Source organism: Anomaloglossus baeobatrachus, chromosome 12 (genome assembly GCF_048569485.1).
Source record: "Anomaloglossus baeobatrachus isolate aAnoBae1 chromosome 12, aAnoBae1.hap1, whole genome shotgun sequence".
NCBI lineage: Eukaryota > Metazoa > Chordata > Amphibia > Anura > Aromobatidae > Anomaloglossus > Anomaloglossus baeobatrachus.
The window spans coordinates 119,693,306-119,721,199 of record NC_134364.1 but is presented as its reverse complement, the minus strand read 5'-3'; the positions used below and the strand labels follow the sequence as shown (position 1 = coordinate 119,721,199).

Below are 27,894 nucleotides of genomic sequence, written 5' to 3'. Positions count from 1 at the left end.
TGGTTTATTTGTCCAATTACTTTTGACCTCCTAAAATGTGGAGTGTTTGTAAAGAAATGTGACAATTCCTACAATTTCTATCAGATATTTTTGTTCAAACCTTCAAATTAAACGTTACAATCTGCACTAGAATTCTGTTGTAGAGGTTTCATTTCAAATCCAATGTGGTGGCATGCAGAGCCCAACTCGCGAAAATTGTGTCACTGTCCAAATATTTCTGGACCTAACTGTATATATAAAAAAAAATAAATACATGCAACTTTGAGTATTTTTTTTCCTGCGTGAATGATGAATGATCTTGAATGCAATTTACTAATATAAACAAAAATAAAAGAAATATATATATATATTTTTTATATATATATATATATATATATATTTGTGTGTGTGTGTAAATCATGAAACTTTTAGAGTATTTTTTTCATGCATGGAGTATCTTAAATGCATTTAAATAACATAAAAAATAAGAAATATATATATATATATGTATATAGATATACATACACATATATATATATGTGTGTGTGTATGCGTGTGAGTGTGTGTGTGTGTGTGGTAAATCATGCAACTTTTCAAGTATTTTTTTTCCTGCCAGGATTATCTTAAATGCATTTAAATAATACAAAACAAATAAATAAAAAAGAAGAATATATATATATATATATATATATATATATATATATATATATATATATATATATATATATATATATATATATATATATATATATATATATATATATAAGAGGTAAATCATGCAACTTTCAAAGTATTTTTTTCTGCATTGACTATCTTAAACGCTTGAGTTTAGCACGTTCTTCTTGATATGTCTCGCACTACAAGTGATTACACCATTGTGAGTGTCCTTTCTATAAGGAAGTTTGTAGGCTCCAATTACCATCCTGGGAGGGAGGGTATAAATAAGGCTGGCTCAAAGCCTAAAAACCAGTTGGAGAGCAGGCAATGACATAGTCACACCTGTTTAGCATGACAGAGTAAAAAGCTTTGAGTGGGATGCGCTTGCAGTACAATAATGGTAAAATTCCCTCATGGTAAGGTCGTTTGAGGAGCTGTTGGCACCAAGTATCCGATGAAAAAAAAGAAAGTGGATTAATCTTTTAGGCTTTTGTCGTAGAGCCTTGGACTGTTCTTATCATGCCACCTCGAGTGATGCTGGACTGTTCTGAGCTGGACAGGCTGAGTCCACAGCTATCAGGTTCTTCAAGGAGGAGAAACTCATCCAGACCCAACAGCCAAGAACTGGGGATAAAGTGTGTCCTCGTTGGCGATGGAGCGGTGGGCAAGACCAGTCTGGTGGTCAGCTACACCATAAACGGTTACCCAACAGAATACCAGCCAACTGCCCTGGACACATATGCTGGTAAGAAGCCACCATATTTTTACTTCTTTTGGAAATTTGATGTTTTTAGGTCAACTGCTATAAATATAGTCATTGTTGGATTCTGGGGTTGACAGTGGAACTTGTGTGTGTAGGATTAGCAGACATAAGAGAGCAATGATTTGGGCTTTACTTCCCCCATTAAGTGTTATGTCCTCTTTTGGATAGAAGTGATATGTGGGGGAAGGATTATGGTACCATGTTGAGAGTCAGGGGCTTTATATTTATCCAAGATTGACACTTTTGAATAGAACTTGCCAAAAGGGATCATCCTCATTGTCTTCTCCTCTCACTTTAGATTGACTCCTGCTGAGATGTCACTGTAGGTTTCTCACTGTGTAATTTCCTTGTATTTGCAAGTTCTATCTGACACTAACCATTTATGAAGATAGGAATAACCCTTTAAGCATTGGTTGATGTATTTTTTAACACAAAGTACTTTGTATCCATTGGATATCATCAACATCAGATTTGTGGGGGCTTTAATCCTATTGCGGTGAATAGGAGCTAAGGTGCAATTTCCGACAGCAATCACGGGGCTGTGCTGTACAGGCTTTGTATATGGTTTCAAAATATCTAAAATTTGAGCCATATACCCATTAAGACCATAGTGGCTATTCCAATCATTCAAACTAGCCATATATGTTCAAAGACTTAGGAGGTGAAGAGTGAACGATCTTTCTGGTAGGAGGTGAAGGGTGAACGATCTTTCTGGTAACCTTTTGGGAACTTTCATAACAAGATCATTAGGGAATTAAGGATCTTTTATCCACAAATGTAAACTACTTTTCCCATACGATGATGGTGTCCATGGTCAACTGAAACGATGACTCATTAGAAATGACATAATGAATAATCGTTTTGACTGAAATCATCCATACTAGGAACTTATCGATACTCAGTTTAGAGGGGTTTCAAAGAATAATGATCTAACCTGTAGCTGATCTTGACCACAGATTTTGAGGTGTAGCACCATTCGTCAACGAAAAGGGTATTCTTTAAGCTAGTCATAAACATTAGATGACCATCTAGGCCGACTCTCTCAAACACAGGGGTGCTCGTTCGGCTAAGTGCTCCTGTGTTCTCCATGAGAAAGCCACCGGCTAGTACATCGGCCAGTGGCTTATCTGTGGGAGAACTATGCTATTAGTAGTCCAAAACCCATTATGCGCGAAAGATCTTCAGAGTAGACCATTGGACAAACACATCGATATCAGTGGGGCTGACCAACATTAGTCTAATGTGTCTTCTTTGGCATCTTTTTAACTAGATGCGTAAATAGACCATGGTACCCCTCCACAGCTAAGACCACCAAACAGGTGGCTACTGGCTGACCAATGGATCAGCACAACGTTCCTGCCAGTAGTCATCCCAGACGGTTCTCCCACACACCCATTTGGCCAAGCTTCCTTGGTTCTCTGAAAGCTGTTGCCAGACATCTTTGGTGGTGGTTCATCGCTGGGAGAACAAAAGGATCAGCAGTCTAACATCGGGCATGCCGGATACTTAACTCCCCCAACAACTAATTATCCAAGGCCCCCATCAAACTCATCGATATTGGTGGATTTGGCCATCATTAGACTACTTTGTATGGGGTGGGCTGTAAGATGAGATCCCAAATTGGAACAGATACTATGTGAGAAGATTAGGGAGAGTCTATTGTTTACTCAGCGAATAAATCACTGTATGTGAAACATATTAGCAGTAAATTGATAAGCCTTTGTTCTCAGGTGATAGCAAGTCATTTCAGGTTCTGCAAGTCTTATTGCTGTGCCCTTAATTGGCCTTAATTAATTATTTAATATCATGTGAATGTTAATGATTGCATACACGATACAGCTCTGAGAAATAAGCCAACCCGGCCATACAAAACAATGGTGCCCTAACTATGAGCAAAAAACATATTAATACAGGCAATGCATGTGATGGCTTAATAATCCTATAAAATTAGATTATCAAAAAAAATCCCTCTTAGCTATTTTTATTTCTTTAAGTTTTAATATTTAAAAGTTTAACCTTTAAAGTTTTAAAACTTTGCAAAAGCACAGAATTTTTTTTTAATATTTTTCAAAATTCTTTAACAAATTTGGAAAACCACAGCATTAATTGCACATTGGACGCAATCTAGATCATGAGGATTTTTTAAGATTTTTTTTTTTGAGGAAATGTTCTTTAACCTATATGACAATTATTTATCTATATATATAATTGCCTTATTCTGTCTGTCTGTCTGTCTGTCTGTCTGTCTGTCTGTCTGTCTGTCATGCTCCGAAATTGTGTCCTTACGGTGACACAAAGCTGATTGGCCGCTGGGCTCGCCATGGCCCCGCCCCCCCACACGGATTGGCCTCTCGCCCCGGCTCTCTGCAGGCCCCGCCCCCCTCACGCAATGCACGCTCGCTCTGCCCCAACTGACACGGAGCCGCGACTCCCAGGTGAGTACACACACATCACACTCACTCTCACACACACCTCACACATCACATCCACACACTCACAACATGCTGGGATATCGCTTGCTTCTACACCGGCTCCGTCACGATCCCAGCAGCGCCACACATAACCTTGCGATGCTGGCATCTTGACGGAGGCCGTGAAAGCTGGTAACCATTATACACATCGGGTAACTAAGGTCCCTTAGTTACCCGATGTGTATCATAGTTACCAGTGTACACCGGCTCCCACTCACTCTCATACACACCTCACACACACATCACATCGCATCCACACATCAAGGTCCTGCAGCTGCGGAACATACAGACACATAACAGCACACATACACACACAAATCAGATCACACTCACTCACACACACACATCACATCGCATCCACATACTCACAACATCCTGGGATATCGCTTGCTTCTCGGCGGCGGGACTGTGCTGTTGTGATCTTCCAGGACCTGCGGGAGGATCACATGGCCAGAAGCATGTGATATCCCCGGATGTTGTGAGTATAAGCGCGTATGTGCGATATCGTCAGTGTCTGTGTGTGTGAGTGTATGCGATCGGGTGTGTGTGAGTGTATGCGATCGGGTGTGTGTGAGTGGATGCGATCGGGTGTGTGTGAGTGGATGCGATCGGGTGTGTGTGAGTGGATGCGATCGGGTGTGTGTGAGTGGATGCGATCGGGTGTGTGTGAGTGGATGCGATCGGGTGTGTGAGTGTCGGCAGAGGAGCACGGCGTGCTGGAGGAGGCTGGGAGCAGAGAGGCTGATCATGGGGAAGGCTGGGAAGAGAGAGGCTGATGCTGGGGGAGGCTGGGAGGGGGAGGCTGGGACGAGGGAGGCTGATGCTGGTGGAGGCTGATGCTTGGGGAGGCTGATGCAGGGGGAGGCTGGAAGGAGAGAGGCTAATGCTGGTGGAGGCTGATGCTTGGGGAGGCTGATGCTAGGGGAGACTGGGAGGGGAAGGCTGATGCTGAGGGAGGCTGGGAGGAAGGAGGCTGGGAGGAGAGAGGCTGATCCTGGGGAAGGCTGGGAACGGGAGGCTGATGCTGAGGGAGGCTGGAAGTAGAGAGGCTGATGCTGGGGGAGGCTGGAAGGAGAGAGGCTGATGCTGGTGGAGGCTGATGCTTGGGGAGGCTGATGATGGGGGAGACTGGGAGCGGAAGGCTGATGCTGAGGGAGGCTGGGAGGAAGGAGGCTGGGAGGAGAGAGGCTGATCCTAGGGAAGGCTGGGAAGGGGAGGCTGATGCTGGGGGAGGCTGGAAGGAGAGAGGCTGATGCTGGTGGAGGCTGATGCATGGGGAGGCTGATGCTGGGGGAAACTGGGAGCGGAAGGCTGATGCTGAGGGAGGCTGGGAGGGGGAGGCTGGGAGGACGGAGGCTGGGAGGAGAGAGGCTCACCCTGGGGAAGGCTGGGAGAGGGAGGCTGATGCTGTCGGAGGCTGATGCTGGGGGAGGCTGGAAGGAGAGAGGCTGATGCTGGTGGAGGCTGATGCTTGGGGAGGCTGGGAGAGGGAGGCTGATGCTGAGGGAGGCTGGGAGGAGGGAGGCTGGGAGAGGTAGGCTGAGAGAAGAGAGGCTGATGCACACACACACACACACACACACACACACACACACGCGCGCGCGCACTGCACAACACACCACACACACACACACACACACACTGGGAACCACAAACAACTGCCCTACACAGACACCCACACACACAGACAACGCTGCACACACACAACACGCAACACACAAACACCGCGGCACACACAAATATACGCACATACCGCACAACACACACATTGCACAAAACATACCTCCCCCCAAAACACACCACACACACACAAACCGCGCAACACACACACACAACGCTACAGACACACAGCGCTCCACAAACAACGCAACACACGCAACACACATACAACACCGCTCTCACCCCCCGTCACACCCAGACAACACCCAGAACATGTACAGCGCCTACACAAACACTTGGTAACTACACACAACAACATCTCTCTCTATATATATATATATATATATATATATATATAACAAAAATCATACATGAACTACACAATACGTAAATTCTAGAATACCCGATGCGTAGAATCGGGCCACCTTCTAGTATATATATATATATATATATTTATATATATATTTTTTTTTATATATATATATATATATATATATATCTATATATATATATATATAGATATATATATATATATATATATAAAGCATACTACGCAGTGATTATTGAAAACACAGTGAGCATCGCAGGCTGTGGATTTGCTGGTATCGGTTGACAGGAGCGTTTCCAGCTGAACAGGTTCCTCACCTATCTGCTAAAGGCATGATTTGATTTTCTCAGGAGTTAACAGGCTTCTTAGGTGACAGAACACACTCCAGTCAGAGGTCACACCCGTGTACCGTCTAATTATCATATACTGTCTATGGGAAACATATGACGGGAAGAAAGCGTCATGGCTGGATATCTATTGTCATGTACTCTCTAATTGGAAAATAAGAATTTTTTTCAACTCTATTCTGTGTCCTAATGATAATCTGATCATGCAGAGACGAGTCAGTGTAGTCCATTACTGAGTGCATGTCTACAGACTAAAGCCGCAGAATAATCGCTTTGTCAGGCTTCAAGAATTTGTAGGTGAGCGCAATTATATGGGTTTATTTTAATTCTGCAACTGGAAAAAAATTCTTCATCTTTGACCTCATGCACGCAAGTGTCCTCTAAGTTTTAATACATAGACCTCCATAGGCCTTACTTGACCTCGCGAAGCATGGACTGCATACGGTTCTCTTGACCCAAACTCATCAGCCTCATAGGTTGCTGAGCTCAGGCCAGTCCATGCCTTGCGGTAGGTACTCGGACTATAATACATAAGTCAAGAGGCCCATACATATATTAGATAGTTGGATGTTGAGTTTAGGAGACCCACAGCAATCCCAGATATTGGACATGTAAAATGGCCAAAGAGTTGCAAGACATCTTTGTCCAAAGCTCTGGAGATATAAAATAGACTGGGTTTTGTAACTAAACTTAACGGATCCGGCTCTCTCCAAACTTCTATTGGGATCGAGTCAAGAAGCCCATACATAGTTGACCGTTCCCACAAAAATCATCAGGTTTGTCCAATTTTACTTTAAAGTGCATGGGAGATATTAGGCCTGATGTGTAATAGCTTTTAAAAATCCTTGCTCAATGTATTGATGTCAATATCCATAGAATCTCCATCAATGCCTGTTGGTAGCAACATCAATGTCTTGTGATAACTCTCACTAGGCAACAAGAACTCAAGCGTTGACCTTAAACTCAATGGGCTCCAATGCAAAATATGCAAAAAGGGCTCCTCCAGCAATCATGTGAATTTTTTTTAAATTAGTGTCATATATGGAATTGGGATCTTTGGGTCCTTCATATCTCAAGGCTTGAACTAGATTATTACCTTTCCAGTCCCTTTAGTTTTTGCTCTAGGAAATTGTCAAGTATTTCTAGAATTGTAGCTTACCAAATTCTGTAGCAAATTTTGCAAAACAAAGAATGGTAGTACCGGACATGTACCAAATATATTATATATATTAGCCAATCTAAACTCTTCTAGAAGATGTTTTATGAATGTGCCTTTTTTGGCAGCCAAGCGGCAACATAAGAAAGAAGGAAACCGGATCTACATGTAATATGTCCTCCTCCTGGCTCCTAGTTTAATTTTGGGTTGCAGCCTCGGTGGACACTTGGGACCACACTGGATCTCTCTAAGTTTCAGCAATGGGAGGTCACTCTTCGCTAACTTTCATTGTAGTCTTCTAGTCAAGAGGGTTGGGGAAGGATTATTGGGGTCCTTTTTTTTTGGAGTGGCCTGTACTAGTTTTTATGGCATTTTTTTGTGTTGTCATGTGGAAGAGCACAGCTCTAAAAAATTAAGAACTAGATAAGTTGCTGATGCAACTTTACGTTTCAACACCTAGGCGAGTTATACTGTTATTGTAGCCTCCCTTATTGTCCCAAACACATTAAATTACTGAAAGGTATCAGTCTAATTTTCATGGATGCACTCAACAGATGATAATGTAGAAAAAAGAATCCATCATGTCCGATATCAGAGTGCCAATCTTTATGATCTCAGAAGAGATAGTTGGCCGCCAGAGAAGTCCGTCAGTGGCTCTCTTGTATAGTCTTATAGAGCATGCAAGAGAGTTCACCAGAGCCAGCGGTCCTCTGTAATGGTGAGACAGCATAGATATCTGCCAACAGAGCCATCATTTGGCCAACAACCCATCTAAACTGTATAATGGTCTTTATACCCTTTGTAGACAAAGGCCAACTGCTGCATGAAACGTATTATTATATCGAGGCTATTCACATAAATGACCAAATATGTAATGTAAAAACAAAGTTGAGTCTACTGAAATGGGAACTAGAGACTGGACCCAAGCAGCGAAGCCCTCTCCATGCTGTACATATGCCCTAATGGACCATATGGATAGGGGTGGTGTGGTGGTCATGACACAATCCTTGTTATCTCATCCTACTAATTATTTATTGCATTATTCCTTACTATAAATATTTTACATCTGATTACAATCCTATGTGTTGATGTATACTAGTGTTACTCTTGACATAATTAGTTGCCTATATTTGTAGGAATGCCAAATGGTAGTTTCATCAAAGAGATATGTTTTATATATATATAGTATTGGAAATTATTTATTTCCGGCACTAGCTTCATTTACCAATATTCCAAATTATTTTTTTTTCGGGGAAGTGAAGGGTGTCCACTTTTGGAAGATCCTGTTGTATCTCCATTCAATGGTTACAAATAAAGAATTGATCTAGAATCCACACTAAAGGCCACTTCACACATAACGAGATCGTAAACGAGATCGTTACTACGTCACAGTTTCTGTGACGCAAGAACGACTTCAATTGCGATCTCGTCACATTTGACACGTACCAACGATTCACCCCCTGCTGCGAAATCGCTGATCGATGCCGAACAGCTTGGGCCAATTCTGGCTCGTTGGAGTCCTGCTGGGCTGCATGAATCTGTATGTTTGACACCCTATTAACGATTTCGTTGACAACCTAGATGAGATGCACGAAGGCGTGTTGTTGCGTCCCCGTTTCCGCGCCCCTCTCTGCACCGATTGGTTAGCTCCAGGTGCAGGTGCGGCTTCGATCCGAAAAACACACCAACAAAGCGACCGGGTACAATGGACGAAGGAATGAGGGTGGAGACGCAGGTTCTATCTCAAAGCAAAGCGCAAAAGAAGTGACAAAGGGTGACGCGATCCAAAATTTAACCGCTAGATACGCCCCCTGCATGCCCAATCAGAACGCAGTATTGGCCGCCAATGAAAGCGGAGGGGGGTATGGAAAAGGCGACGCAAATGCACGCCTACGTGACTCACTGCATTTTACTACGCCCCTAATGGGATTGGAATCGTTAACATAGTTGCTGTGTGACAGGGTCCCAGCGATTTGAAAGATCGTTATACGGGACGCATGCTCGTTCATAAACTCGTTATGTGTGACACCCAACATGCAATTTCAACAACGACTCATAAACGATCCAGAAAGTGTGACGTAGTTGCGATCTCGTTCACGATCTCGTTATGTGTGACTGGACCTTTATGGTCACTCTCTTTAATCCACTCTACGAACTTCACCAAAGTCCAACTTTGCATTCAATGGAAACTAGTTGAATCCCTTCAAATTTTTCCGTCTCTCGCTGAAATCCAGATCAGTTTGTCTCGGTTTCTCCCAAACTTCCCATTGTTTTTCTCTCCTGTGCTGCACAGCGGGGAGGACTTAATTCAGTTTCACCTCTGGATTTACTTTCAATGCTCATGTTGCCTTTGCTTTTCTTGAGTGTTCATGTGTTCCCAGGCCTACAGTATTCTTTTCTTTTATTCTCTAGTTAGTCTATTTACATCCGATTAAACTTTCCCTAGGTTGTTTGTAATAGGGAACACAACCTCTTGCCATACTGGTTTGCACATTATACCAGTACAAAGAATAACTGGGTAAAAAGGAAGTCGTAGTCTTCATAACCAAAATCTTTGTTTTGTTAGTTTTTTTGTTGTTTTTTTTTAACTTTACTTTTCCCAATCAGCGCCCCTTCCACACCCATTCCCCAACTCCCCACACCTTGTTCCTTGCCCCAATCTGTGAGGGTGCAGGCAAGTTTAGAGGACCCAAAAGATTTACTAACTCCTCCTGGGGTCAGGAAAGTCGCCATTATAACCCTTTAACGACTTATGACGTGCATAGCATGGGCATATTAGTAAAAGGTGAGAATGATGGAAACATTACTACAGGATGGGGACAAGGATGGGCACATTGCTACAGGATGGGGACAATGATGGGCACATTATTACAGGATGGGGTTAAGAAGAGGCACATTACTACAGGATGGGGTCAAGAAGAGGCACATTACTACAGGATGGGGTCAAGAAGATGCACATTACTACAAGATGGGGACAAGGATAGGCAGATTACTTCAGGATGGGGACAAAAATAGGCACATTGCTGCAGGATAGGACAAGGATAGGCACATTACCACAGCATTGGAATTAGGATGGGCACATTGCTACAGGATGGGGACAAGAATGGGCAGATTACTTCAGGATGGGGACATGTATGGGCACATTGCTGCAGGATAGGACAAGGATGGGCACATAACCACAGCATTGGAATTAGGATGGGCACATTGCTACAGGATGGGGACAAGAATGGGCATATTACTACAGGATGGGGGCAAGGATTGGCACATTACTACAGAATGGGGACCAAGATGGTGCACATTACTACAAGAAGGGGAAGAGGATGGGGGACTTACTAAAAGATGAGGACTAAGATGGGAATATTACAATATGTTAGCCAAAATTACTATATGGTGCCAATTGTAATACAATATTACTTACAAAAAGAGGATAAAATGTAAAGAAAAAATCAAATAAAGCATGAAAAAAAATTTTACCATCAAACATTTTTTGGGATATTTAAACAAAAAAAAGTGCATGTTTGTTACAAAAATTGAGCAAAAAAAATGGAAAAAAACAGTGATCAAAAGTGTATAGAAAATAACATATTATACCAATAAAAACGTCACTTTGTTCTGCAAAGAATGCAGCCCCCAAATTATTATTTTTCTCTGTGTGGCCCCTATACCCAGCCGAGTTTGAGACCCCTGTACTACATCATATGATAAAATAGATGGTGTAATTCAAAAGTACAACTCATCCTATAAAAAACCAAGCCATCAATGGAAAATTAAAAACATTATGGCTCTTAGAATAATGGGAGGAAATAAATTAACTGAAAAACGAAAAAAATGTTTCGGTCCTTAACCCCTTCACCCCCGGCCACTAAAACACCCTAATGACCGGGCCATTTTTTGCAATTCTGACCAGTGTCACTTTGACAGGTTATAACTCTGGAACGCTTCAACGGATCCTGGCGATTCTGACATTGTTTTTTCGTGACATATTGTACTTCATGTCAGTGGTAAATTTAGGCCGATATTTTTTGCGTTTATTTGTGAAAATGTAGGAAATTTGGCGAAAATTTTGAAAATTTCGCAAATTTCAAACTTTGAAAATTTATGCCCATAAATCTGAGAGATATGTCACACAAAATAGTTACTAAATAACATTTCCCACATGTCTACTTTACATCAGCGCAATTTTCGAAACAAATTTTTTTTCCGTTAGGAAGTTAGAAGGGGTCAAAGGTCATCAGCAAATTCTCATTTTTCCAACAAAATTTACAAAATAATTTTTTTAGGGACCACATCACATTTGAAGTGACTTTGAGAGGCCGAGGTGACAGAAAATACCCAAAAGTGACCCCATTCTAAAAACTACACCCCTCACACTGCTCAAAACCACATCCAATAAGATTATTAACCCTTTAGGTGCTTCACAGGAACCAAAGCAATGTGGAAGGAAAAAATGAAAATTTTACTTTTTAACACAAAAATGTTACTTTAGCCATAAAATTTTCATTTTTACAAGGGAGAAAAGAGAAAGTACACAATACAATTTATTGTGCATGTTCTCCTGAGTACGCTGATACCCCATATGTGGTAAAAATCAATTGTTTGGGCGCACGGCAGAGCTCGGAAGGGAAGGAGCGCCATTTGAATTTTTGAACGCAAAATTAGCTGCACTCATTAGCGGACGCCATGTCGGGTTTGAAGACCCCCTGAGGTGCCTAAACAATGGAGCTCCCCCATAAGTGACCCCATTTTGGAAACTAGAGGCCTCAAATAATTTTTCTAGATGTTTGGTGAGCACTTTGAACCCCTGGGGGCTTCACAAAAGTTTATAGCGTTGAGCCGTGAAAAGAAAAAAAAAATTTTTTACCACAAAACGGTTGCTTCAACTAGGTAGCTTTTTTTTTCACAAGGGTAACAGGAAAAAATGCACCATAAAATGTATTGTGCATTTTCTCCTGAGTACGCAGATACCTCATATGTGGTGGAAATCAAATGTTTGGACACACAGCAGTGCTCGGAAGGCAAGGAGCGCCATTTGAATTTTTGAGTGCAAAATTAGCTGCACCTGTTAGCGGACGCCATGTCGGGTTTGAAGACCCCCTGAGGTGCCTAAACAATGGAGCTCCCCCACAAGTGACCCCATTTTGGAAACTAGAGGCCTCAAATAATTTTTCTAGATGTTTGGTGAGCACTTTGAACCCCTGGGGGCTTCACAAAAGTTTATAGCGTTGAGCCGTGAAAAGAAAAAAAATTTTTTTTACCACAAAACGGTTGCTTCAACTAGGTAGCTTTTTTTTTCACAAGGGTAACAGGAAAAAATGCACCATAAAATGTATTGTGCATTTTCTCCTGAGTACGCAGATACCTCATATGTGGTGGAAATCAAATGTTTGGACACACAGCAGTGCTCGGAAGGCAAGGAGCGCCATTTGAATTTTTGAGTGCAAAATTAGCTGCACCTGTTAGCGGACGCCATGTCGGGTTTGAAGACCCCCTGAGGTGCCTAAACAATGGAGCTCCCCCACAAGTGACCCCATTTTGGAAACTAGAGGCCTCAAATAATTTTTCTAGATGTTTGGTGAGCACTTTGAACCCCTGGGGGCTTCACAAAAGTTTATAGCGTTGAGCCGTGAAAAGAAAAAAAATTTTTTTTACCACAAAACGGTTGCTTCAACTAGGTAGCTTTTTTTTTCACAAGGCTATCAGGAAAAAATGCACCATAAAATGTATTGTGCATTTTCTCCTGAGTACGCAGATACCTCATATGTGGTGGAAAGTAATTGTTTGGGCGCATGGCGGGGCTCAGAAGAGAAGGAGCGCCATTTGACAGCAAAATTGGTTGGAATCATTAGCGGACACCATGTCACGTTTGGAGACCCCCTATGGTGCCTAAACAGTGGAGCTCCCCCACAAGTGACACCATTTTGGAAACTAGAGCCCTCAAATATTTTTTCTAGATGTTTGGTGAGCACTTTGAACACCTGGGGGCTTCACAGAAGTTTATAGCGTTGAGCCGTGAAAAGAATTTTTTTTTTTTTTACCACAAAATGGTTGCTTCAACTAGGTAGCTTTTTTTTTCACAAGGGTAACAGGAAAAAATGCACCATAAAATGTATTGTGCATTTTCTCCTGAGTACGCAGATACCTCACATGTGGTGGAAAGTAATTGTTTGAGCGCATGGCGGGGCTCAGAAGAGAAGGAGCGCCATTTGACTTTTCAAACGCAGTGCACTGATCGGCCGCTGCAGGACGCACGGTCGGATGCGATAAAAAAAAGCGTCGGGGATACGTAAAAAAAAAAAGTCACGCCAAAAATTGACCATGGATGCAGATACGTTATGTGCATCCCTGATCAGCGCTTGGCGGGACGCACGGACGGATGCGATACAAAAAGCGTCGCAAATACGGAAAAAAGTCACGCCAAAAATTGAGCAGGGATGCCGATCCGTTATCTGCATCCCTAATCAGCGCTCGGCGGGACGCACGGACGGATGCGATACAAAAAGCGTCGCGAATACGGAAAAAAGTCACGCCAAAAATTGAGCAGGGATGCCGATCCGTTATCTGCATCCCTGATCAGCGCTCGGCGGGACGCACGGACGGATGCGATACAAAAAGCGTCGGGGATACGGAAAAAAGTCACGCCAAAAATTGAGCAGGGATGCCGATCCGTTATCTGCATCCCTAATCAGCGCTCGGCGGGACGCACGGACGGATGCGATACAAAAAGCGTCAGGGATACGGAAAAAAAAGTCACGCCAAAAATTGAGCAGGGATGCCGATCCGTTATCTGCATCCCTAATCAGCGCTCGGCGGGACGCACGGACGGATGCGATACAAAAAACGTCGCGAATACGGAAAAAAGTCACGCCAAAAATTGAGCAGGGATGCCGATCCGTTATCTGCATCCCTGATCAGCGCTTGGCGGGACGCACGGACGGATGCGATACAAAAAGCGTCGGGGATACGGAAAAAAAAGTCACGCCAAAAATTGAGCAGGGATGCCGATCCGTTATCTGCATCCCTGATCAGCGCTTGGCGGGACGCACGGACGGATGAGGTGTAAAAATGGACAGGGGATACGGAAAAAAAAAAAAAAGTTATACTCACAGTACCCAGAGGACTAGCAGGAGGATCACTGACCAGAAGAGCTGCAGAGGAACAGATGGCAGAGAGATGGACAGCTTTACAGGAGCAGCAGGCAGATCAGCAGAATGCCCAGGAAGGACCCAGCGATGGACGCAGATGTGATCAGGCCGGTGAAGACAGGTAAGAGGACGTCGGGGGAGAGCAGAGGGGGAGAGGGGGGGGGGAGAGCAGAGGGGGGGGGTGAGAGCAGAGGGGGAGGGGGGAGAGCAGAGGGGGAGAGCAGAGGGGGGGAGAGCAGAGGGAGAGGGGGGGAGAGCAGAGGGGGAGACCGGAGAGGGAGCTGCAGAAGCAGAATAGAAATAATGGGGGAGGCAGTCAGATCGCAGGGGGAGCGGATCGGGATGTCGGGGGGGGGGGGGGTGGTTGGGGGGAGCAGATCGCGGGGGGGGCACGGCAGGGGCTATCACGGCAGCGCGCAGGGGCACCACGGGAGCGCGCACGGGCTGCAAAGTGAGCACAGTACTCACTTTGCAGCAGCAGCGGTGGTAGCAGATCGGGATGCCGGGGGGGGCAGATCGGGGCGTAGGGGGGCAGATCGGGGCGTAGGGGGGCAGATCGGGGGGGGGGCACGGGCAGGGGCCTTCACGGGAGCGCGCAGGGGCCTTCACGGGAGCGCGCAGGGGCCATCGCCGGAGCGCAATACTTACCTTTGGAGCTGGCGCGGTGACAGCAGAGGCGGCGTCTGCGGCGGCAGCAGCGGTGGCGTGGTACCAAAAGTACCAGCCACTCCACGCTGCAGCCATGTTGGGGGAGGGTCCCCAGAGCAGCACAGGCCTGGGGAGGGCGGCCACCGGCAGATCAGACCGCCCCACTGCACACTGATTGGAGCGATTGCGCGTCATAGCACGATCGCTCCAATCAGTGCTGCAGGGGCTGGGGGCGGCATGTTTGAGGTCCACCTATGATATGCTGCAGCAGCTGCGGCATCTCATAGCTGGATCTCACAGGATCGCACTAATTCGGGCATTATTTTTGCCGAAATTAGTGCGATCGATGTGGTTGGCGGTTCAGATTTGAACAGCCAATCACATCGATCGTCGATAGGGGGTGGCGATGCCACCCCCCCTGGGGTCAAGCAAAGGTCCCCTGCTGTAAGAAACAGCAGGGGACATCATTTGAAAGCCGTTGCTATGGCCACGGCAATCAAATGAAGTTTAGGCCGTAAAATTACGTCCCTGGTCGTTAAGTCACGTTAAAATAGGACGTAATTTTACGGCCCGCGGTCGTGAAGGGGTTAAAGGGTTATATCGCAAAGCTTCCCTAATGTGCCAAGTTGTCAACTATGTCCATGTCTGCCATGGAAAAGAAAATTTTATACCACTGGTACTACACAAAAAATTGCAAATTGGTTATGTGCTAACAAAACTACAAATACCATTCCACCAGTTTTCAGTTGTAATTGCACTGGAAAATTTTGGCAAAGAAAAACTGGAGTGGTATGGTAATTTTCAACAGCTGAGTACCAATTTTAAGACCAAAGTAGTCCACCGATATTCTATAATGTACCCAACTGTGTCCAAGTACGCTCTAATGCCTTACCAGTCTGTGCCCAAAGACCAGCATACACAGACTAAGTTTGGTCGGACAGGCCAACACCATGGGGCTTGGCCGAAAAGTCCGATTTCGAACAGCCAATCCTTTCGTTTTCTAAGAGAAAAGCAACCACCAAAGGAGTGAGACACCAGAGAACTCCGCAGAGCGTGCATATCAGTATAGCCAGAGTTCCACTTGCGATAACTCACGCAAGTCTCGCATAACATCATACGGCGTGGCGGCGCATTCTCCTGATAGGGTTGGCTGCATGTATTTCTATGCAGCTGAGACGCTCATGTCCGGAGATTGTCAGGCCGTGCCGAGTGAAGCGATTTGAGACTCACATGTTATACGCAAATAGAACTCTGGCCTTAATGGGAGAGTTGGGCAAGAGCAATTTTCCAAACCATTGTTCGGCCAGTATATATCTATTGTGTATAGGACCTCTAGAGGCCCCGTCACACTAAGCAACATCGCTAGCAACATCGCTGCTAACGAACAACTTTTGTGACGTTGCTAGTGATGTTGCTTAGTGTGACATCCAGCAACAACCTGGCCCCTGCTGTGAGGTCGTTGGTTGTTGCTGAATGTACTGGGCCATTTTTTAGTTGTTGCTGTCCCGCTGTGAAGCACAGATCGCTGTGTGTGACAGCGAGACAGCAACAACTAAATGTGCAGGCAGCAGGAGCCGGCTTCTACGGAGGCTGGTAACCAATGTAAACATCGGGTAACCAAGAAGCCCTGTCCTTGGTTACCCGATATTTACCTTTGATACCAGCCTCCGCCGCTCTCACTGTCAGTGCCGGCTCCTGCTCTGTGCACATGTAGCTGCAGGACACATCGGGTTAATTAACCCGATGTATGCTGTAGCTAGGAGAGCAGGGAGCCAGCGCTAAGCATTGTGCGCTGCTCCCTGCTCTGTGCACATTTAGCTGCAGCACACATCGGGTAATTAACCCGATGTGTGCTGTAACTAGGAGAGCAGGGAGCCAGCGCTCAGTGTGCGCTGCTCCCTGCTCTCTGCACGTGTAGCTCCGTGCGCTGGTAACCAAGGTAAATATCGGGTTGGTTACCCGATATTTACCTTAGTTACCAAGCGCAGCATCTTCCACGCGGCGCTGGTCACTGGTTGCTGGTGAGCTCACCAGCAACTCGTGTAGCCACGCTCCAGCGATCCCTGCCAGGTCAGGTTGCTGGTGGGATCGCTGGAGCGTCGCAGTGTGACATCTCACCAGCGACCTCCTAGCAACTTACCAGCGATCCCTATCGTTGTTGGGATCGCTGGTAAGTTGCTTAGTGTGACTGGACCTTAAGACCTAAACTGAGATTTATCAGCTCAGACCTGGCAATGTACTTTAGTTCATATGATCATGACCCTAGAAAAACTGCATAAAATGATTTTTCGTTCTTGCCTGTAAAGGTCCAGTCACACTAAGCAACTTACCAGCGATCCCAACAACGATAGGGATCGCTGGTAAGTTGCTAGGAGGTTGCTGGTGAGCTGTCACACTGCGACGCTCCAGCGATCCCACCAGCAACCTGACCTGGCAGGGATCGCTGGAGCGTGGCTACACGAGTTGCTGGTGAGCTCACCAGCAACCAGTGACCAGCCCCCAGTCTCCTAGTTACAGCACACATCAGGTTAATTAACCCGATGTGTGCTGCAGCTAAATGTGCACAGAGCAGGGAGCAGCGCACAATGCTTAGCGCTGGCTCCTTGCTCTCCTAGTTACAGCACACATCGGGTTAATTACCTGATGTGTGCTGCAGCTACATGTGCACAGAGCAGGAGCCGGCACTGACAGTGAGAGCGGAGGAGGCTGGTATCAAAGGTAAATATCGGGTAACCAAGGACAGGGCTTCTTGGTTACCCGATGTTTACATTAGTTACCAGCCTCCGCAGAAGCCAGCTCCTGCTGCCTGCACATTTAGTTGTTGCTGTCTCGCTGTCACACACAGCGATCTGTGCTTCACAGCAGGACAGCAACAACTAAAAAATGGCCCAGGACATTCAGCAACAACCAACGACCTCACAGCAGGGGCCAGGTTGTTGCTGGATGTCACACACAGCAACATCGCTAGCAACGTCACAAAAGTTGTTCGTTACCAGCGATGTTGCTAGCGATGTTCCTTAATACTAAACAGTTGCGAAATCCTTTTAACATGTTTTTGAAGCGTGCCTCATTTTGGGGCCTATTCAAGGTCCAGTGAACTTAAGTCACCCATTATTTGCAAACAAGCTTCAATTCTTGCAATGCAAGACAATGTCAGCTGCGTAAGGTCACAAGGAGCTGACGTACCACCCAAACCAGTATTCCTGGCTTCAAGTGCTTTAACTGTTTTCTTCATTGCGCCCCTCCTTTCACACTAACCTCATGTTTAAGCTGTAAAGTAAAACTGGCCACACATAAGCCACCATTCTCTATTTAACAACTGAGCTGGTTCCCATAGTTATGTGCATATGAACCGGTTATATGAGATACTGACTAACATGACGAATTGAGTCCAAATTATATATATACACACACACACACACAGTATATATATAATCAAGATTCCACGCGTTCAATAGCAGACAGTGAAGGTACTCAAATTCTAAAGATGCCCACATGTTGCCAGAATATACTCATTAGAGATAACAGGATCAAGTTTGAGTTGAATTTCCTGAAATTCACAGATCCAATTTACGAACTGACTCATAAGGATTGTAAAAAAAAAATGGCATTGCCATTTTGGGGAGCCGTAGAGAGCTGGAAAATGGTAAATACAAATTATAAAACACTAATGTATTGCTCACCTCTCCAACCACCCCATTGCTTGGCATCCAGTCCTCAGGACTTCTTCTTTCAGCATTCACCTCATTTGGCTGTTCATCATAAACTAGAGTTTCTGGGGGTTCCTGTGCATCATAAGGTCATGATGTTGTGACTTTATAATTCCCAGTGACCTCCAGGGCCCGGTCACAGATAGAAATAAGTGGCCTATAATGATGAATAGGCAAATGAGGTGTGAGATGGTTTAAAAAGGCAACTCGGAGAACCGGGCGATGAGCAGCAACGTGGGTATTAGTTGAGGGTTTTTTACAGTTACAATGAAAATAATGTTGGCTCTCAAGAGACCCTAGATCACATATGGAACATTGAATTACTGAAAAAATAACTTTGCTGGTGTAGAGTGGCGCGGGGCAGTAATCGTGGGCGAGGGATTGACTCCGGACTCCCGACATGCTATGTGAAACACCTGGTCCTGGCTGGGTGTGTGGACTTTGGCCATGTTGGCTGGGAACCCATGTAGGTCGCATACTGCCGCTGGTGTTGGCTGGCTAGGAGATTATGTCGGCTCAAATGAACAAGGAGACCAACCGTTCACTTTAAACCACAATTCTTTACTGGCCAGTTCATTATCCTTCACAACTTTATGTTCCAGATAGTGGGAACATGTTTTCCAGCCCCTTACGGTATTACACAACATTATGAGAAACAGTTCAACTTCCCTCTTGGTTGCTTCTGAGCCAACTGGGCTAATGAGTGCCAGTACAATCCAGTCCAGCAATACACCGTGCCAGTCATCTCTCTTTAATGCAGTCCCATGTCATCTCCTTAGGGGTCCCCTAATGACCAGAGAAAAGCTTTGGTCACCTGGACATTTATTGGGAAACCTGCTCGGTCGGTCGACCATGTTCATGTGCCAGTTGAGGGTACCTCAATTCCTTGATGGTTAAGGGGCCTGGCCACTGGAGACCTGCACCAGTATATATGTTACCTGGTACCTTGACGTATAAGTCACTTGGTACCTTGATGTATAATTATTAGTCACCTGGTACCTTGACGGTTAAGGGGTCTGGATTCGAGGGTTCCATCCTCTGGATCCTACAGTCTGGGTCCACTCTGTTCGAGGATTGGTCTCCAATTACAATGCTATTCGATGGCCTGTGTGTCTGGCCACCCTTGAGGATCTCGCTTTCTTGCCTTCTGTCTTCTTTGCTCCATTGCCACAAACCACCCACTTTATGCAACCTTCAAAACAGACAGACTATACATCTGTCATGTTCGCTCAATAGGCCTTTACTGACTCCTTCCAGAGTGAACCATCCTTTCCCTTGCAGCTGACCCCTCCCAGGGTGGGCTGGTCCCAACACTTAACTATTTCTGTCCCTGCAGTCAGTTGCTGGGCAGAACTTCCTTACAAAATATTCTCATATAAATACTACACATTATACCCTACATTACACGGGGACATCACATTACACTACAATTCACAAGACATAGTACATCACAGTATTTACAAAAGATGCAAGACACTATTCACACTACATGACAGGATGAGATTAGTGTCTTCAGGGGGAGGAACGTGACCCCCATTATATTCAGAATTTTTCCACTTCATATAAAGTCTTTATGGCAACATTGTTTCATTAGCGCAGCCCGAGAAATAATGTCTTTAGCGTCAAAAGAATACATCTCAGCATAAAAGTAAGCTATTAAGAAAAAATAACATTTATATTTTACACTAAATTACCTTTTGGGCTTTTTGGAGCTAAATGCAGGTGGAGTCTTTGCGTTCTTGGAGAAGAAAATGAGTAAAACCTCCAAGTTTTTGAGGAGTTTTGAGATTTGGAGGAGGAATGGGAAAGTTTCCTCTCGGTTTCCATTCCAAAACCTTCACGTGCACATATCATCCTCTCAGTTTCTCCTCCAAAAACTCTTTGTGTGCACATGCCCTTAAAGGGAACCTGTCACCGAGTGTTTATAATACTCACCTGTTAGGGCCAGGTGGACGGGCAGACCCAGGAGGTGGATCCACTGGGCCGAACACCTTAATGAAGGCAAGGGGTCCGGTAGCCGGAGCACTACGGGTAGCAGGACAGTCCGTGCAAAAGAGTGGAATGGAGAAGTCCCTGGGACCACGGAGTCACTGATGGTAGTCCGGGTGACGGAGCTCAGGTTCGGAGGCCGAGATGTTGTCAGGCAGAGTCCGGAACCGATGGAGCGAGAGGACGGGTCACCACAGGGATCAGAGATGGTACGGACTGACGGTATGGCAGATAGTCAGCGTTCGGGGTTCGGGAATCGGCAGGACCGGATGGCGAGACAGGAGCGGCTCTAGAAGAGAGATAGGTAAGTATACCAGCAGACGCAAGGAGACCTGACTCCTAGCTTAGGAAACACGAAGAACAGGCCCCGCCCACTTGGACATTAAACCCCTTTATACCCTGTACCTGTGTGTTCAATTTCCTGTCAGTGGACACTGGCCCTTTAAGAGAGGGTCAATGACCGCGCGCGCGCCCTAATGCGCATGCGCGAGGCCCGGGTGCCAGAAGCCAGGGCAGGGAGCGGTGTATAGGAAGCAGGGGAGCCGGCCTGGAGCAGGGCTGCCGACGGGCGCCGGGAGTGGGGACCGGGCCGCCTGGGGACCGCAGGTGATGGAGGCTGGAGACCGTGGAGCGGGGGATGTCTGACAGAGGAGCCGGGGAGCGAAGCAGGGAAGCCGGGGAGCGTGGCAGGTGAGCCGGGGAGCAGAGCAGGGGACCCGGAGAGCGTGACATCACCTAACGGTTGGTGTGGTGCAGACTGGTCGGATGGGCGTCTCCGTTCTCCGGGTCCGCGCCTCCTCTTTTGGCCATCTTTGTCCTCCTTCTGAAGCTATTGTAGATGACGCGTTCTACGTCATCTACACTAGCCGGCATTGAGGTCCTGCGCAGCGCACTTTGATCTGCCCTACTCAGGGCAGATCAAAGCATTGTGGTGTGCCTGCTGTGCGGGACCTCAATGCTAGCTAGTGTAGATAATGTAGAATGCATCATCCACAAGAGCTTCAGAAGGAGAATAAAGATGGCTGAAAGAGGAGGTACGGACCCGGAGAACAGAGACGCACATCCGACCAGTCTGCACCGCACCGACCGTTAGGTGAGTATTATAAATATTCGGTGACAGGTTCCCTTTAAACTTTGTGAACATTGAGTTTTTCCATGAGTTTTTGGGTCCGAAACTCTGCAAACATGTCAAAAATTTGGAGGTTCTACTTAGTTTCTGTTCTGAATTACTGAAAAAAGACTCAGTGTGCATATAGCCTTACAGTTTTTGTTGTTTCTTCTTTTGTTATCTCATGGATTTTAAGTTATAGTTATAAAATTGACATCAGGTCAAAAGTGGAAAGTTTTTGCTCTTTTATTCCCACTGCTCCTGAGTATGCCGGGATTATTTTGGTTTTTTTTTTGTTTTGTTTTTAAATCCACCATATGGTGGTAATTTTTATGGTCCTTACAAGGAGGCGTGGCTCACAGGGTAATAATACAAAGCCCCCCTAAAGACACGCCCCCAAGGATCCTGCCAAACACGTTCCCATGTAAGATGCTAATAAAAGGCTCATATCTCTGGAACCAGATAGTGGATTTCTAGAAAACAAAAAATGAACACTAAGGGGAGTAGTCGAAAGAAATTAAGTGTAAAAACTGGTCACTTTTGACCTATTGATGAGTCTCTTAAAAGCTATTTCATTAAGTGTAATACCTTTTAGACTGTAAGAAGTCACTTAAAAATATATTTAATAGCCAAAGTTATTTAACAAGCAATATATACTTTTTTTGTGCATTTGTAGAAAAATACTTGGATTATAAAAAATTAATAAACTCTGTGATTTAGATAATCTCTTGCTATGAAAATTTGTTTTAACTGTTTTTTTTTTTTCTTCTTCCAGTTCAAGTGCAAGTGGATGGGGCACCAGTACGAATCCAGCTGTGCGATACTGCTGGACAGGTATGTACATAAATGGTATTTGCATTGTCCCCTTTCAAGTGGAAATATTTTTTAGAGTTACATTTATTATTTAGTTTATTAAATTTAAAGTTTAACATTTTAATTCTCATTAATTTTGTCATTGTTAAATAATAATTTGGAAAAATAAAAAATAAAAGGTGTAAACAGATTGTTCCGATAGAACCATATACACATTCATAAACAGATTGTGTAGATGGTTCCATCGGAACATTCGTAATTACTTATTTTACAATGTTGCTGGTTTGAGTCATGGAACACCTGAAACATTAAATCATTGCAGAAAATTACCTCAATTTCAAATGCCTATGGGGCACCCAAATTGTAAAGCACCTGCAAGACTTTTCTTGTAAGGTTTCAGTGGCGTGGGTGGGCATGTGTGCGGGCTGAATGGAACGGCAGTAGCTAACTCAAGCTATCGTGTTCTTAGAGGATCTTCAAGAATCTAAAACATATTTATTAGCTTTCAGCCAATAACTTTTAAAAAATATTCCTCTGTTCACATCCTTGAAATAAAGGTGGTCCCCAGTAGAGTTTGTTCACTTGTCCTCCATGAATGACGTGCCATATCTGCATGTGACCACTACAGACGATCATTGGCCTCAGTATTCTTGAGCCATACAGAGGTCTTGAACATCACAGAACACTAATTGGCTGCAGAGGTCACATCCAATACCCATAGGTCATTGTTGCAGGGGAGTAAACAGATCGGTGGGGACCACCCAAGCACCAGGTTTGAACCGGTGAGCCATTTTTTGTGAGCCTATTTTAATTGGTATCAAGTATGCTGCATTTAGCCAAATTATTTTAAGATCCCATACAACACTTTTCAAAAACCTGAAATGGTTTGTCCTCAATACTCAAGCCATACAGAGACTAACAACCAAACTCTCCAATATTGATAGGTTCGGCCAACAGTTTAATGGATATGGAGGCTCCAGAGTCCAGACAGATTGCTGGGGGATTTAAGAGTCTGATATGTCCAGTTTTGGATCCTTAACTCCCCTGGCGTTAAAGATCCTAAGAGATAATCCTAAGAGATCCTAAGAGATAGTCTACCTCCGAACATGTCTGGCACCAGTTTTCACATAGAGGGTGCTTGGCAGACCAATTTCTTCCCGTGTATGGGAGAGACAGTCAAGATAACTGCTGGCCGAATGAATGGTCAAACTATTGCATGGCCTCCAGCCATCTAGGGTCTACGTTCAAGAAACAGAGCCAGTGTTTCCTGTCTATAAAGTTACATTCTATTTTAAGTAGAATTGTTATCAAGAGCCTATCTCTGAAGTGTCTAGGATTTTGTTTATTGCACCTGTAGCTTAATCTTAGTTGACTTTCTGATCATGGGAGATATTAACTTTATTTTTTCCTTCTCCTTGACAGGAAGACTTTGACCACCTCCGATCACTTTGCTATCCAGAAACTGACGTCTTCTTGGTGTGTTTCAGCGTTGTGAATCCCAGCTCTTTTCAAAATGTTACCGAAAAATGGATTCCCGAAATCCGCACCCACAGCCCACACACTCCGGTGGTTTTAGTGGGTACTCAGACTGACCTAAGAGATGATGTCAATGTACTGATCAACTTAAATAGATATCATGTTGGACCTGTGAGTGAATCCCAAGCCCAGGCAGTGGCTCAGAAAATCAGAGCTCAAACATACATTGAGTGCTCTGCATTGACACAGAAAAACCTAAAAGACGTTTTCGACACGGCCATTCTCAGTGCCATCAAACACAAGGCAAGGTTAGAAAAGAAACTGAGCTCGAAGGGTTTTAAAAGACTTTCTAAATGCCGGTGGAAGAAATATTTTTGCTTTGTTTGAACTCAATACCTACATGAGATAATGTGGACTCCCAATTTGGGTCTCAACACAAAGTTGGAGACCACATGCAAGGACTAAGAAGATTTTGCAAGTGGTTCATTAGGTTTGCTGTTTGACACATTTTAAAGGAATCAAAAAGTATTAAGTCCTTTTTAACCCTCACACGCGACAAGAGACCTATATTTTCTATGAGAATGCGATCACACATTAGACATGGCTGTTGTGAAAAATGCACAGGATCCTAATGTTGCACCATTTTGACATTTATAATGTGATGAAGCTTTAATGCACTGTGAAAATGAAAACAAAATATTAAGGAGTATTCTAATGATATTTGCTTCTGAAAGGTCCAGTGGGCATTTCAGAAGATCTTGTTGGTTGGGGTGTAGACGCCAGGGCCTTAACGATGTCCTGTATCAGAATCCTGGTTATTACTTTTCGAGAAACTTGTGGGACTTACAGAACCTAGTAATGATCTCTGCCCATAATTAAGGGCTTCCTTAAATGAGACAAAAGGAGAAAGTCCAGCTCACCGATCAGCTGAAGGCTGGTAATGAAGATGTCCTGCGCACAGAATGGTCTGGCCACCAGGTAATGAGAGTAGGAAAAGAGATCCAGCGCAGTCCAACTCCACTTTATTTAGGTTTTTCTTAAAATCCAGCATATACAGCTCATGAAATCAGTGAGAACTACGCGTTTCGACGCTAGGTCTTAATCATGTCCATTGGACCGCGCTGGATCTCTTTTCCTAATCTTCCTTAAATGAGGAACAAACTGTTTTCCCAACTTAACAACCATTTGAGGGTTACGAATCCCAGATCCTTCCACAAATATTACTGAGTAATGGAGTCTCGAAATCTGCACACTCCAGGGGTTTGGTTGGGAATTGGGATTGACCTAAAGACATACACTTTAGATTGCTGTTGGAAGAGCACTAGTTCAGTCGATTGATCATCCAGCAGCTATCTTGCCCAACTCTACCATACACAGGAGCTCATGCCCTACTGAGTTCTCTACGAGAACCGCTGCTTGACCCATCTTGTGGTGGCTTATCACACCGAGAACAAAGGGATCATCAGTCTAAAATCAGACATGTCAAAACTTTATCTCCACCAACAATCATCAGTAGGGGACCCCCATACACATTAGACTGACAGCCAAACTGTCAATATGATGGGTTCAGTTGATGTTAGTTAAAAGGGAACCCGTCACCGGATGTTTATAATACTCAACTAACGGTCGGTGCGGAGCAGTCTGGTCGGATGGGTGTCTCCGTTCTCCTGGTCCGCCTCCTGTTTCAGACATCTTTGTCCTCCTTCTTCTGAAGCTAGTGTGGATGACGCATTCTATGTCCACACTAGCCGATATTGAGGTCCACAAGGCAGATCAAAGTGCGCCTGCGCAGGACTTCAATGTCGGCTAGTGTGGATGACATAGAACCCGTCATCCACACTAGCTTCAGAAGGAGGACAAGGATGGCCGAAAGAGGAGGCGCTGGTACCGGAGAACGGAGACACCCATTTGACCAGTCTGCTATGCACCGACCGTTAGGTGAGTATTATAAACATCTGGTGACAGGTTCCCTTTAATGTGTTGAAGGGGCTTAGCAGATATCAATGTACCGATCAACTGAAATAGATGTGACATTGATACTATCAACAGCTATTCTGCCTACCCTCCAATAACATTTGATAAAAGTTAGAAAAACCCACCAGTTTTAGCAGGTTCGGCCAGCCATCAGATGTGTTTAGATGCCTCATCGTAAACTAGGTGAACTATTAATCCGCGTAGGGTCTTATCTGGGGGTTCTTTTAACCATTTCAAGCTTTCGTAAACCCCAAAAGGATCAGACAAACGTCCAATGTCTAAAAGTAGAACCTCCAATAAAATCAAGAATCTATGGTAGTCATTTTACCTTTTATGTGTTTTGTAACACCCATTGATTTCAAGAAGGAACTGGCATTCTATTCTTCTATTGCTTAAAGGAAATCAGTCAACAGGTTTTTGCTATGTAATCTGAAAGCAGTATTATTTAGGTGCTGAGACCCTGATTTCAGTGATGTGTCACTTACCCGGCGGATGCATGTTGTCATTTTCTATACAATCACTTTAGATCTACCAGTGCTCTAGATAAAGAGCTTTGTATTACCATGACCGTATCCCCGATTGGCTGCTTTTTTTGTGTACTGTACATTGAAAGAAAGCTGCCAATCAGTGTGGGGTAGGGGAGGGGCTATGCAGAGCAGAAGGACTATAAAGCACGGGACTAACTAGTATAGTGATAATCTCCTACTGATAAAACACTGATTTTATTGAAACAACAGAACACAGATACATCACTAGAATCAGATTCTCTGTCCCTACATCATGCTGCTCTCAGATTACATAGCAAAAATATGCTGCTAGATTGCCTTTAATTGAAAAAGCTCCCGGATTAGTTCCTGGAATTCTGGATTCTATCATCAAAATACTACTTTAATATTGCAATTCATTAACTACTATCAACTGTGAAATGTTTCTGCTATAGATATTTGGTTCAGCATTAATACTGCTCTAGAAAGTTTGACACCAAAATATGTAGCATAAAATATATAGCATACCCACTATTCCAAGCAGGGGCGGACATATCATTGGTGCAGCCTGTGCAGCAGCACAAGGGCCCAGGAGATTGGGGGGCCCATTTCTACCCCCAAAGGAGATGTAAATGTGCATTTTGATGGGTTTTTGGGCTGCAAAGGGCCCATATACTGTTCTTGCACAGGGGCCCTTTTCTGTCTGTGATTCCAAGATACTATCAGTCCAATTTATATACAGGATTATATTCAGGTTTAGTTAGGGGTGCTTCACACACAGCGAGCTCGCTGCCGAGATCGCTGCTGAGTCACGCTTTTTGTGACGCAGCAGTGACCTCATTAGCGATCTCGCTGTGTGTGACACTGAGCAGCGATCTGGCCCCTGCTGCGAGATCGCTGCTCGTTACACACAGCCCTGGTTCGTTTTCTTCAAAGCCGCTCTCCTGCTGTGACACACAGATCGCTGTGTGTGACAGCAAGAGAGCGACAAATGAAGCGAGCAGACAGCAGGAGCCGGCGTCTGACAGCTGAGGTAAGCTGTATCCAAGATAAACATCGGGTAACCAAGGTGGTTACCCGATATTTACCTTAGTTACCAGCCTCTGCAGCTCTCACGCTGCCTGTGCTGCCGGCTCCGGCTCTCTGCACATGTAGCTGCTGTACACATCGGGTTAATTAACCCGATGTG

At 44.7% G+C, this 27,894-nt stretch overlaps 1 protein-coding gene across 1 annotated transcript; it reads left to right on the top strand.

The window, feature by feature from the left end:
* The first annotated feature begins 962 nt into the window (after positions 1-962).
* RHOV (ras homolog family member V) lies at positions 963-27,894 on the top strand. Its single transcript, XM_075331259.1, has 3 exons — positions 963-1,381; positions 22,733-22,791; positions 24,193-27,894. The coding sequence occupies exons 1-3, from the start codon at positions 1,156-1,158 to the stop codon at positions 24,631-24,633; spliced, it is 726 nt and encodes a 241-aa protein (XP_075187374.1). The 5' UTR covers positions 963-1,155; the 3' UTR covers positions 24,634-27,894.

Bases quoted from the DNA above. Each gene is read 5' to 3' on its own strand.
- RHOV (XM_075331259.1), top strand. From the start codon at position 1,156: ATGCCACCTCGAGTGATGCTGGACTGTTCTGAGCTGGACAGGCTGAGT. The intron at 1,382-22,732 runs GTAAGAAGCCAC...TTCTTCTTCCAG, and splicing joins TGCCCTGGACACATATGCTG to TTCAAGTGCAAGTGGATGGG. The intron at 22,792-24,192 runs GTATGTACATAA...TCTCCTTGACAG, and splicing joins TGTGCGATACTGCTGGACAG to GAAGACTTTGACCACCTCCG.